At 39.1% G+C, this 13,667-nt stretch overlaps 3 protein-coding genes across 3 annotated transcripts; 1 reads left to right on the forward strand and 2 right to left on the reverse strand.

Moving 5' to 3' along the window:
* Window positions 1-194: 194 nt before the first annotated feature.
* On the reverse strand, window positions 195-5,567 carry LOC137712715 (translocon at the outer membrane of chloroplasts 64-like). The gene is made up of 13 exons (XM_068451852.1): window positions 5,220-5,567; window positions 4,424-4,576; window positions 4,080-4,204; window positions 3,666-3,791; window positions 3,336-3,518; window positions 3,085-3,229; window positions 2,584-2,752; window positions 2,076-2,210; window positions 1,732-1,932; window positions 1,357-1,484; window positions 1,228-1,279; window positions 945-1,014; window positions 195-651 (listed from the first exon to the last, which is right to left on the reverse strand). The coding sequence occupies exons 1-13, from the start codon at window positions 5,420-5,422 to the stop codon at window positions 569-571; spliced, it is 1,773 nt and encodes a 590-aa protein (XP_068307953.1). The 5' UTR covers window positions 5,423-5,567; the 3' UTR covers window positions 195-568.
* Window positions 5,568-6,310: 743 nt separating this feature from the next.
* Window positions 6,311-9,618, reverse strand: LOC137713287 (uncharacterized). The gene is made up of 6 exons (XM_068452576.1): window positions 9,123-9,618; window positions 8,524-8,658; window positions 8,293-8,380; window positions 7,515-7,609; window positions 7,191-7,358; window positions 6,311-6,843 (listed from the first exon to the last, which is right to left on the reverse strand). The coding sequence occupies exons 1-6, from the start codon at window positions 9,472-9,474 to the stop codon at window positions 6,683-6,685; spliced, it is 999 nt and encodes a 332-aa protein (XP_068308677.1). The 5' UTR covers window positions 9,475-9,618; the 3' UTR covers window positions 6,311-6,682.
* A 946-nt stretch (window positions 9,619-10,564) lies between these two features.
* LOC137713757 (zinc finger protein VAR3, chloroplastic-like) lies at window positions 10,565-13,656 on the forward strand. Its single transcript, XM_068453108.1, has 7 exons — window positions 10,565-10,989; window positions 11,524-11,641; window positions 11,764-12,110; window positions 12,559-12,681; window positions 12,814-12,927; window positions 13,020-13,112; window positions 13,218-13,656. Exons 1-7 carry the CDS (start codon window positions 10,628-10,630, stop codon window positions 13,327-13,329), a joined length of 1,269 nt encoding a protein of 422 aa, XP_068309209.1. The 5' UTR covers window positions 10,565-10,627; the 3' UTR covers window positions 13,330-13,656.
* Window positions 13,657-13,667: the final 11 nt, after the last annotated feature.

Here is a 13,667-nt window from a genome sequence, read left to right on the forward strand (position 1 = left end):
CTAAGAGCTGCTCACGTCGATTTTTCAGTGTCTGCAACGAGGCATAGTTTACGAGAGCTTCAACTCCCAGAGTATACAGAAGAAGAGCAGGATCTTCACAGTTTACGATATACTCGACTCGTTGTTTGATCAAGGCAAAGAACGAGTCGAGCATATCGAGCGACATTATTTGCTTCCAATGAAACCAACCAAAATACAAGTTAAGAACGAATGCAATAAATTGCAATGTGAAGGCAGAGATGAATATCGTAATGGCTGTGCTCATGATCAGCTTCAAACCTCACCTAAAAGCTAGAATTACAACCGAATGTAACGTATCGAAGCAACAAAATTGGACTGTTAAGTACAAATTTTGGCGACAATAATAATAATCTAAGGTTCCTAAAAACTGATCTGACCAAACATTTATCCAGGCCCCCAAAAAAAACACCGTGATCGTAAGAGTAAAGATTCTCAACTTCTCTCGAGTGTCTTCCATCCTGCTTCTCATTCGATTGGCATAGACACATGGCAATTGTTGACTGTCTAGTTTAAATGGGTTTTTCACGGACAAGCGAACTTCAATAAGCTACAGGAATACCTTCCTCAATCTTTCAGCAGCAGCGGCTGCTCGTTTGTTGGTTGGCTCAAGAACAAGTGCGTGTCTAAAGTCTGCAGAATGAAGCACCATCGAACCGAAGTTACTTTAGGAGATTGGAATGAATGAATTAAAAACACTCAGATGTGCTTAACAAACACACTCGTGTTCTGAGCTATGAAACAGAATACCAAAACAATGTATATCTGCAACTCCAATCTGAAATATATCTAGTTTGCACCCGGTAAACACTATTCTCCTTAAACTTTTACCCTTGGTTTTTAGCTTAAGGGTAGATGATGAGGGTAATACTGTCGGTCTCTCAGAAGGAAGTATAAAAAAATAAAAATAAACAACCAAATCTGACCTTCAATCGCTTCCTTATAGTAACCAAGCATCTCCCTTGCAGTGCCTCTTCGGAAATAAGCTTTCACATTCTGAAGAAACATAAGTAGGCAACAATGTCATTGTACAATGGTTATAAAAATGTACTCCATTCTCTCTACAACCGACGAAAAAAACTAGAAATTTTTAATCACATAACGTCATATAACAACGATTAATGAATGGAACACAATGAGCCCATGGTCTATAGCATCTACACAATAATTGTGAATATCCAGTAATTATTACTTTTGGAGAGAAGTTACCTTTTTGTCAAGGTTGATGGCTTTTGTACAATCTGCCTCCGCTTGAATGAAACTGGACGGAAGAAGTAAATCAGAAACCTACTCCAAGAAATCAATTTAGATAATAAATGTCCCAACAAATAGCATTACCTTCCAACTTCAAGATATGCTTGAGCCCTGTTACTGTAATACGTTGCATTGTTGCCACTAAGTTTGATAGCTTCTGAATAAAAGCCGATAGCCTTCTGCCACTCTTTATCTTTGTATGCTTGATTTCCCTAATTGTTTTGTAAAGATAACAGAAGAGGCTTTAGAATATGCAAATGCAATTCGAAAAGAAACATGAATAGCCATTATGCAAATATAACTTGGTAGAACCATTGTTCGTGTCAATTCATAATTCACGATGTTAAGCAAAACCAATAGAAAATTGATATCATGAAGTTCTATGTTACAAAGAAAATCAACAAAGACAGCAACAACTTGAAAGCAAAATGGACGATAATCACGATAGCAATGACCTACCTTTTCCTTGGCAATTTCAGCAGATTGTTCCTTGGTGAGAGCATTTTTGGATGATCTGGATTTTGAAGCAATATCGGCCTGCTCCTGTAAAGACGTATACATAGCGTGCAGTGCATCCAGTAAAAAGCGATCACCCCCATGCCTGGCTATGAAAGAAACTGAAACAGGGCACTTGTCATAAAATCCCAGAGGTGCTGTGACCTGAAGAGTAGACATCCAAAAAGTATAGGAAATTAGGAGAAATTAAAATCAGTAGATTCAGTACAAACTTATCACTATGCAATGAATACATAATGATACACGAAAATATTAAAGATTGGAGAGAGAGATTGATGGATTTTCACCTGACAACAGCCTGACAGGCTTGCAATACTTAAGAGACCAAAAGTACGATTCCGGAAGTCCTCAGAGAGCATCTCCTTCCCCCCAAGTTTTGCAGGGGGGTCTGCTATAGTTGGGATAACCAAAATTCCATCATCCTACATAAGCAAATAAAAGAGAAAAGCATAATCAATCTAATAAACCTCGATAAAAACATTAAAGTATTAGGACAAAGAGCAGCATGTTTTAATTATACGGTGTCCTTAAACTGTAGTAAAGAAATGGAATTCAGGCATGTTAATCTTGGGGAACAAAGTAGCCTTAAAAGACTACAGTGGCACATTGAAAACAACCACTATGGTAAGAGCACTTGACAATCCAGTCAGCCATCCAATCAAGCTAATTTGGCTTCGTAATTAATAAGACAATCTGTACGTATGTGTGTTTGGAAGTGTGCATGTATGTGTGTAATGTATAGATATGTTTGGCTGCGAGAAAATTAGTTTTAAGTTAATAATTAAAAATGGCTACCTTCAATAGAGAGCTGACAGCTGCCTGTAATTCATTCCTAATTGATTTGCATATCTCAATCTCCTCATCAGATGCCTCCAGTGGCCCACATATTTGCGCTGAAGTTGCAGACTCCAAAACAGGCTTTACCGAATCAATCCACTCCCCATGATTATGTCTGAACTCATGCCTACAATACGGAACACAATAAACCTCAATTACTATATGATCAAGGTAAATTTTCAAAATCAAAAGACAAACGAAATGAACAAAGTGAAAAACTGCCTTCTTATGAACCTCATATTTTGCCAAGTACTTTTCTCAGGTTAGAAATTACTATTAAATTTTTATCATCTTGCACACACTTCCCCACACTTAAAGAGTTTCAGTTTCCCCCTTCCTATTCAACCATAAGAATACACCAAAGATAATTGGAATAGAAGGAAAAAATATAAGCACAGTAACCTCAGTCTCAAAATTATGACATATATAGAAGATTGACTACTGACTAAATAACCTCACCTTTGAAGAAACTGCACAACATTGGCAAGCAATTTGAGGGATGAAGTCTTGACTTCACCATTTGTCTTCTGGCCATTAAACTTTTTCAAGCTTGGAACTTTTGAATTGCAGTAGTCCCCAATATTTTCATGTTTCAACACTTGTTCTGAACCAGTTTATCGATAACTCAATCAGAAAACTTTCAAAACAGCAGTCCACCACGGAAAGGAGCATATAATGGATCTATAAATCAAAGGGGAAAAAAAACATACTTCCAAAAAGCTTCTCGGTGGATTTGATAACCACTTGAACAATCCTATCAACAGGAATCTTTACTTCTTGAAAGCAATCATCAGCTATTACAATTTGTCTTGGACTGCGTGAAACTGCATAAGGAAGTTGCAGCAGCACGTGTCCAACACGACGCAGGACATTAGGATCCCTAGCAAACCATCCTGCAAATGTGATCTTACAAGTTAAATAATATCTCCATACTAGCAAAAAATTAATAGACAAAAGTTACAAGTCTTCAGGCATGGATAGTTGCACATTAACATATATTGCTGCAGCCTGGCAGCATACAGAATTGCATCAATACATACCAACAGTATCCAGACTTGTAGAAACAGGTATAAATCCAGCATGAGAAACAGAGCCATGTGAAGCTCGGAATCCAATGATGCCACAAGACCCAGCAGGTACTCTAACACCACCAACGGTATCAAGACCTGCACCGTGATGTTACCATTAAGTAAATATTACATTATCATACATGCTGCACTGTTGAAATTGAAAAGAGGGGCATTTTTGAGATACAGTAAGATTAAGAACATGCTGAGTATCCAAATAAGAGTTTTTTCAGATAAGAATCACAAGATAGGCAAAGGAAACGAAACCAATTCCTTCAAATATGCATTTCCCATGGTCAAAGACTAACAATAAAAGTTACAAAACTCAAGGGGAAATGTAAAGAAGATGAAGAACGATTTCAGAAAGGATAAGAAAAAGAAGCTTACCCAGTGAAAAGTCAACAAGATCAGCGGCTACAGCCACAGCAGCTCCACTAGAGGATCCACCTGGTTTTCTTGAAGATGCTGCTGGATTGGTGGGGGTACCGTAATGCTTATTTTCTCCAGTAATACTGAAAATAAACACGCCGATAAGAATTGGAATTATGTAACCGAGACTAAAGCCAGAGTTGGAGAAATTGAAAGGAAAATATAGATGTCATTAGTTGGTGTTGATCCTCAAAACTTTTTTCTTATTTCAATTTGATAGAAGATCCTCACAATCACATTAGGAATAGCACCTTCAGCCTGTCAAGGGCCCAGTCAATGTGTATGTTCATAGCTATACATACCTATATGCCAATTCATCCACAACAGTTACCCCAGTGCATGTGGCACCTCCTTCGACAAGAGTGGAAACCACAGGCGACGTCCGGGAAGCTGCATCATGTGTTCTTCCCCAATCAGGATGACCAAAACCAGTTACATGTCCCTCAATTTCAAATCTGCAACCATGTTACAAAGTTCTTCACTTTTAACACAACTAAATAGTCTAAAAAAAAACTGTGACTGCAAAGCAAAGAAAAAGTGCATTCGTGTGTCTACGCATCTACACATATCGACTCAATGTACAGAAAAGATGTTCATTTATTCTTTCAATGTCACATTCGAATTCAGCCGTAACTGCCATCCTGGGTTCCATAGATGTTCTGCTTTTTTTGGTATGGTAATCACTCCCTCTCAATCACTAAACACAGCAAACCTATCGAAAACGTAAAACGAACCTATAACACAGTTCAAGTTCAACAAGCTACTTTCGAATCAGTAAGATCAAGAAAAGCAACAGGCAGAACAGAAGTCAGAGATTTTTACAGAAAGAAAAATAAGTCATGAATTTCAGGCCTTTTCCCCATCCGGGTTCCAACCCAATTCAACTAATCCTTTCAACTATCAACACTAACCATAACTTCAATCAGGTTCAATAAAGCTAACCAAAAGGCAAAGACTGAAACTTTCACAGTTCCATCCTTTTCCTTTTTCTCAGCAGCCAAAGAGACATACTTTCTCTTTTTCCACTCTAACAAAATATTGGGTTTCAACTATTTTCTCGGGAAACAAACAGAGGGGACGTGGGTAGAGAGAGCGTACACGTCGGAGACAGCGAAGGTGAGGCCGGTGAGGGGGTGCGGAGCCTTGGGAGGAGCAGGCTGTGGCGGAGGAAGAAGTTGAAGCCGCTCAACAAAGGCGCCAAAGTCTTCTCTGATGGTTTTCTTCAGCTTCCTTGTCATCAGGAGAATTCCAGCCAAACCTAAACCCAGCAGAACCCACAGATTGGCGGCCTGAGACGCCATGAATGTGTTTTTCTTTGAGATTCTTCGTTCGAACCCTCCGGAATTGCCAAACCGGCAAGTTATGGATTTAGAGAGAGAGAGAGAGAGAGAGAGAGAGGAGGAGGAGGAGGAGGAGGAGGAGGAGGGGAGAGAGAGAGAGAGGGAGAGGATAAAGCAGCGACCAGCGCAGCGTAACCTAGGCGGAAAGATGGTTCTCTTTGGTTGAGGTTATTACTGTTCACATACAGTGAAATATCACGAAGGTCCTCCAACTTCTCAACTTTTTTTGTTTTTATTTGTAGTTAGGTCCTCCAAGTTCCTCATAATATCAATAAAGGTCATAATTGATCGTTGCTATAAAAAACGAAAAATGCTAAGAAGACTCTCTCAAAGTGGGGGTTTAACTCCTTTATTGCCTCACCTCACGAGCCTCACATTTGCCGTCTCCAAGAGTCTCCTTAACATTTCTCGTAAAAAAGAGTTTTCACAATAGTATGGATGCAAATAACATCTCCCCAAGTTTCATAGAAAATACAAATTCACAGGCAAGATAATAAAATTAAATAAAAATTAATAATAAATAAACGTTTAAAGGCAATATAGTAATAAAGGAACGAAAATTCATACCTCTTAAACAAATCCAATAACGCATGAAATTAAAATTAAAAGAAGGACACCAACGATGAGGGGAAGGTAGGACCATTTGGTGATGGGGAGTAAAGATCACCGAAAAGAGGAAAGAGGAAGAGGCTAGGATGAGGGGAGGGAAAAAGGGGCTACCACCAATCCCAAGCTAAAGGGGTTAACGAGTATGAAAATTGCGGAGTTATGGGAAGGAGCGAGCAGCTAAAGAGATCAACTTGTATGTATCTTTCATTACAAGCGATATTACTATTTTACGAGAAAAAATAAGAGTAAAAGCCACATCAAATCGAATACCATTTAACACCGCAAAATAAGGCTTGTTCTGCCAATAATTGAGGTAAAGAATCATATAGAAGAGTAGTCAGTAGTATCAATTGGATTGAAACTAATTTAACAGATCCACACCCCTTGGTAAAATTCGACACTCTGGTTTTCTTATTCCTTGTAATGGTAAACGTTGCTTGTATTCAAACAATCGAATAATCGCAAAACGTTGCTTGTATTCAAACGATTTATAACTTCCGAGTGTCTCCTGAAAAATCTTTCTTCTTAGTATTTGATCAAGTTTGGTGACAGATACGGCAAACTCAAAAATGAAGTATAGAACCCAGCTACAAACTCGTCGGGATGTCCAATTTACTCCTTAATCCTTGCAGGCTCTCCCACGGCACGCTCCATTCTTGAGTACCATTCACCGATGCGTGTATGCTCCACCATATCTTTACCCGACCTCAAATAACGGATTGGTCTTAGCACCCCAAAAACAGCAAGGTCTGCCAAATTAGGTTTGGAGCCCCCTGACACAAGAAACATGTACATGTAAACAACCAATACTTAGCAAGACTCACTCAGGCAAAGGGTTCACGATAGCGTTCTCATCAACTGATCGTTGATCTTGATTTTAGTCTCTAGACGATTACTACTTCAATTTCTTCCTCGACAAAACTTTGTGCGGGTACATTCAAGTATCATCTAATAGTCGAGAGTGCTAAATTTATTTCTTTTCTCATAAGTATATGCATCAATCTATTTCTGTGAGTGTCACTTAATTAATGCATCTCCTGATCATTTATTAAGTAAAAGGTAACCCGCATGCCATCTCTATGTGACAGAACCTGCCTATGTCACAAGTTAGAACACATACCAAGGAAGTCCCGCCCGTTAAGAGCATCAACCCATGTTTCTGCTGCTTCATACAGGGATGCACGCTCATCAGTAATATTATATTTCTTCTTTAGTTTCTTTGACACAAAGTACATAGCTGCAGCACCAGCATACTTCACTGAAATTTTTTCTGTGTAGCTAAAATTACCTGCAGTTACGGCAAAACTAAGATCAGAATACAAATAACCACCAAAACAACAGAAGAAAACCGACAAGTAAGTATTAGCAATACAAACTGAAGAAGGTAATGAAGATTGTCGTAGAAGGCCCATAAAATCTGGGTGCATAGATGGGATCTAGTTACCATTGCTTGTGATATAGTCAAAGGACTCAAGGGCCTCCGACGTATTTCGGTATATGTTTGGTGACAACATATGCACCAAGTGATTATCAACCCACCTATACCACAACAAGAAGCACACCAAAGATATCAAAATTTAATATTCTATGCAACCAAATAAAAAGTATCAAAACTTATAGTAATAAACCTAGTACCACGTAATACACGGTCATGAATTTAACAGTTAGTAATACAAAGATACCAAAGCTCAAGGTATGCCACACCAACAGCTTCAAAGCTGAAGCTCCACAGTGTGAGTGATACGCAACTTCTCAAATCATAACAACAATATATGAGTGTTTTTCATTTCATTCACCAAGTTCATACAAAACGAAATCTAATTTGCTCGACCAAAATCCATGTAAATCCAAAGAGGCTTCTACAAGAGATGTCTGAACCAAGGTTTATCGATAATGTCCATTACAGACGAAGTTCCGAGCTCATTTCCCATTTTATGAACTTTCAGAACAATAAAAATCTTATAAACTTTCAGCTCATTTCCCAAAGGACTGGAGGCGTGCATAATTCAAAGTGGTCATCAGATCACAGATTCTTCTATTCTTGTAATAAGCCACTAAGAGGTGAGAATCACTCAGCAGCATTCTCTCCTTTTCTTTATTTCTTAGATAAATCATGGTTCAGTGGCTCACACCGGCAACCTTTTAGTATATTACCGCTCCTCCCATTTTATCCAAACATGAATATATGCATAAAAAGCTAGCTTGAGGAAAAGATAACATACTGGCGCCACTTTTTCTCTTCATCGTCATCTGAGGAGGAAGCAGCTGCTCTCTCAGGAACAATTTTGCTATTCAACTGATCAATTATAGCTGCAAACAGACACATGCTCAATTTTAATTGAGATATGTAATTATAGTGCCTATATATTCAACAACGCGTGGATCACATTATTCTAATTAGAAATCGAACCAAGAAACTGAAGCAATCTAAAAACAGTCACAAGGACAGGTACCTGATGAATCAACCAGCTGCTCCCCATCCACCATCAGTATAGGGACCTTCTGATAATCGGACCATTTAATCTCTTTCTTACTAAGTGGGTTGACCTCCACAACTTTGTAGGGTATATCGTGGTAATCCAAGAATGCTGATACAAGAATAAAGTATCCCCAACTCGTAAACAACACGATAATAACTATTTTTTGGATATTATTAGGAGCAATAAAACAAATTAAAAATGTAAAAAACACGAAAAAATGAAGGTGATCTTAATAACTTCAAAAACTCCCAAATGTGGCACAGCATCGAATGCTTGTTTCGCGCAACAAGCAACCCCATTGCATTATTTGTCCAAATAGTTCGATTCCTAGCGAAAGTTCATAATCGAGTGTCAACTACATGTAAAAGTTTGTTCTTTTATGAACATGTAACCATTATAACTGTAGTGAAATTCAAATGTATGTTTCATCCATACTAAAATAGTAAAATTGAACATTTTAGCACGAAAGCTCATCCATTTTTCGATAATTCAGTGAAAATTTTAAACAACTCTAGGGCAACAGAAACACAATATCTCCAAAGCAATTCAACAAGTAAAGATTTGATTTTTACCTTTAACTTTGTTGCAGAAAGGGCAGGCTTCGTACTGGTAAAGCACAACTTCCTTGGGAACAAGCGCAGCCGGAGGCGGCTCTTTGGCATAGGCCTCCGGAGCGATCGACGTGGCGACCGCGACCGAAGCCAGAGTTCCGGCGACGCCGATTGCCAGCTTCCCACCCGAACCTCCGGAAAACGAATCGAGCCATCGACGAGGAGCCTGAGAACCGGTGGAGGTGGTCCCGTACAGAGCAACCTGGAGAAGACCGTAGGTGGCGGGGGCTGACGTGACGGCGCCGCCGCCCTGGGCGGTGGAAAGGGATCGGGAGAGGAGGGGGAGTGAGGCGAGAGTGGAAGCCCTTCTCATGATGGAGCGCCTGAAAGCAAAAGCAGACGCAGAAAGCAGAAAGCCGATCGATTTTCTGTGGGAGATTACTCCGGAGAGGTTAAGAAAGGGTTTAAGTCGGTTTTGTGATCCAACTGTGTGGGGTTTTGGGAGTCCAAATCACCGGGGGGTGTTTGGATCTAAAAATCCTAAATTATTTTTATTTTCTGTGATAAATCATCCTAATTATTAATTTCGCGCAAAAAGCCGCTAAGTTCTTAATTAATTCTATTTTCTTTTACTTCCTAAAACTAAAAAAAATTAAAAATAAACATTTTTCCCACAAAAAAGGCAAAAAACTTGTCAATTTTTTATTTCAAACCATTAACTATGACCATTTTTGTTTTCAAACCATTAACTTAAGCTGATGATTAAGATTATGAGAAATAAGAAATAGGTATTGATTAAAGCAAGTGAATTCAATCCAAAGTCGATTTCCACGAATGATGTTTTTATTCAATACTGTATACTCGTTTTTATTTGTAAGTAGAAAGTTGATTTCTACGAATGATGCTTTTATTCAATACTGGGTCAGCTGGTGGTTTTGTCACGATAGTCTATGTACTTAAGGTTGAAAAGACTCACAAAAACATTTCAACTTCCTACTAACTAGCATTATGCCAAAAATCAAACTCAAAGAATGCCGTGCTAAATATGAATCTAACATTCAATTTTCACTTTTTGCTCCCTCTAAAACCCATCACCCTCAAAGTACCTTACTTTGACGGATTTGGATGCTCTCCAAGGCAACTGGTTGGGATCCTTCTGACCAGTGTTAATGGATCGTTAGATTTAAAAATTCAACGGTTACAATTATTATAATTTTTAGAGGGTCTCCTTGTTTGTAGCCGTTGAATAAAAATCTAACAGTCCACTAACACTGGTCAAATCCTACTTTGACAAAACCCACATATTTTACCAGTAACCATCATCTTGTTCAATTTTCACTTAAATCCCCTATCTTTATTCAATTCCAATTAAATCCTCTATCTTTTTCAATTTTCACTTTTTGCATAACCCTCAAAGTACCTCACTTTGATAAAACCCTCATCTTTTACCAGTTACCGTCATCTTGTTCCCTCAAAACACTCCAAACTCCATTAACACACACATTCTCTCTCTCTCTCTCAACAAAATGTCAGCTGCTTCAAAACTCATGCGTTTTGGGACCTCACTCCTCCACGCTCCCACAAGGACTCTCTCTCCTACCCCTTCACTTCTCTCTCTAAAACCCTTCGCCGCTCCCAAGTCTCTGCGCTTCCCCCGGTACGCCTCCTCTTCGGCTGCGATTGAAAGTATTGACACCGTCCCCACCACCAGCACAGAATCTTCGCCGCCGCACCACCCCTGGCCGGAGTGGGTGGCCTTCGTCGACCGCTTGAAGACCAAGGGGTACTTCACCGGAACGCCGCCGAAGGAGAGTGATGTTTACACGGATATAAATGAAGTTAAGGAGGCATCTCTCAGCTTTGCTCGTGACCGCTATGATGTTTTCAAGTAAGGTTCTTTTTATTTGTGATATTGCTCTGTTTGGTTGCTGAGAAAATGTTGGAATTCATAATTGTTGGTTGAAGTCCCATTGAATTATTGCCATTCTTGAGCTTTGGTGACGTTTCGTTTGCTACTGCAATTCCATAAAGATATGATCTTTTTACTTCTGTTAATTAGCAAGGATTAGGAAATTATGCAATGAGATGTATGGATTAAAGCCAGCTGCTTAATTAACAATCATGATTGCTTCTTATGGTAGCAAAGTAATCCATAGTTTTGCCATTTTCGGGTTGTAAGACTTAGGCGGCACGGAGCTGTTGTGGTAGTTGGGGAGTTGGTTATGTGATATGGATGAACTGAAAAGCTCCTGTACTGCAGTGGGAAGATGAATCTGATAAGAAAAGAGTTCATATTTCGATTGAATTGTATCTAGTTATTATTGAACATTCCGTAATATTTGTATGAGCATCTGAAAATGTGTTCGACATTTCTTGCATGATTGCGTCTAACCTTGTTTCGTTTTGATTTTTTTTTGTGCAGATCATTGTCTATGGAAGATATTCAAGCAGTTGTGGAGGGTGGATGTCCCAATCTTTTCCGGAAGGCTGTGAATTCAGCAAAAAGATTGAGATTCCATTTGAGACTAGATGAAGGGGATGTATGTAATTGCTCTCATTTACCCGATTTTGTTTATTATCCAGTTTTCACTTTTCTATGCTTCATGGGGAATTCCTTTATAAACCTTGAGAACTGTTTATGTGTTCTGGATGGTGCTTACAGGTTTGTGGTGGTTGTAATCTCCGAGGTTCCTGCGATAGAGCTTATGTGGTTCTTAAGGAATCTGAAGCAGCAGCACGTACAGTGGATATAGTGCGAATACTATTGTTTTATGCTTTGGATCCCGTTGTTTTTTCTGAGGGAGAGAAACCGCCTGGTAGAGAGCTTCTAGAAACATCTGCAAGGAAGCTGCTCTCTGAGTTGCTTCAACTCAGCGAAACAGCTGTTGACCCATCACTTCCAAAGCCTGCTATCAAAACTATTGAGAAGAAGAAATTTTATCCAAGTTTCATTGGCGATGAACTATCTCAAGATGTTGAAATGAAGAGAGGAGATTGGATGTGTCCCAAGTAAGTTCCACCAAGTTATCGTGATCATCTTGTGCGTGTCATACCTCTTTCGTTTCTATCGTTATAATTTGATATCTTGTATGACTTTATGACTTGATCGGAGGAATTTATCTCCTCAAGTTAGGAGCCTTTTTCCCTGTTTTGTTTGTTGCGACAGATGACTATAGTAATGCACCATGAGTATGTGTGTGTGGCTTTACAGTGGTAACACAGTGGTAACACTACATCAGTGACGTATAGTTTATTCTGGAATTTCGTGAAATATCCACATCTGGAGCTTGTATACTTTATTTCGGGATTGATTGTCTTGCTTTGTATAGGGATATAATAAAACTCAGTTACTGGAATTGATTGCCGAATCTTCTAGTCAATTATTTGTTGTTCTTTTCACTTGTTGCAGTTAGTACTGTACTAGTTTTCATGATTTACTGTTGTTATCTTGTTGCAGGTGCAATTTTATGAACTTTGCTAAAAATTTAAGATGCCTACAATGTAAAGAAGATGGGCCAAGAAAAGCTGATGCGGGTGATCTCAAAATCGAAATGAAAAAGGGAGACTGGATCTGCACTGAGTAAGCCACTTCTCTTGCATGAGTGCTTACCTTGTAATCAGTTTTTAACAGAATACCGATACTTGTCTAGCTTACCACCAAATTCTGGAGTTCCGAGTTTAACATATCTTTACTGGTTGCGTTTTGTTACAGATGCAGTTTCATGAACTTCTCTAGAAATATACGCTGCCTAAAGTGCAAAGCTGAAGGGCCAAAGAGAGTCGGTCCAGATGTTGAAATGAAGAAAGGAGACTGGACTTGCCCAAAGTAAGTCTTCTTTTTGTCCTGACAACCAACATAGTTCAGCAACTCTTAAGTATTTAAACGGAGTACGCTAATTTTTATCCTAAGTTCTACAGGTGTGCATTCATGAATTTCGCAAGCAATAGGAAGTGTTTGCGTTGTCAAGACCCACGGCCCAAGAAAAATCCTGCAGACTGGGACTGTCCCTCGTAAGCCTCTCTTCCTCTTTGTTTGTTTGCCTGTGTGTGGGGTGTTGTTTTAGATTTGATATCAACGTCAACTGCATATTTACAAGATGCTTTCGTGTACTGCAGATGTGATTTCTTGAATTATGGCAGAAACGCGGTTTGCCTGAAGTGCAACTGTAAACGCCCTAAAGAAGAAACTACCGAGTACGAGGAGCAGATGTGGAGGCGTCCGCGCTAGTGTATTGTTAATAACTTAATAGGCCCAAAGACATTGTTTTCTAGTGAGATATGTGCATGACATGCTTGCTTACGGTGAACCTTGAGGACTCCGTAACATATCAGGCTTACATAGACGGGAGAGTGATGAAATGTTGGCGGTTTTACCTTTATATACTGCCGAGGACAGGAACCATTTGTGACCAATGATTTTATAGTTTCTATGGAAAGGTGTTCTACGTAAGGTTTTCAACCATCAACAACAACAACAATCTTATTTCATTAAGCGGGATCGGCTGTATGAGTTCTAGAATGTCATGGGCTCTATTTTACTTTAATTCTTCTGTTAGCTCCAAATAC

Source organism: Pyrus communis, chromosome 13, assembly GCF_963583255.1.
Source record: "Pyrus communis chromosome 13, drPyrComm1.1, whole genome shotgun sequence".
In the NCBI taxonomy this organism is placed as follows: Eukaryota; Viridiplantae; Streptophyta; class Magnoliopsida; order Rosales; family Rosaceae; genus Pyrus; species Pyrus communis.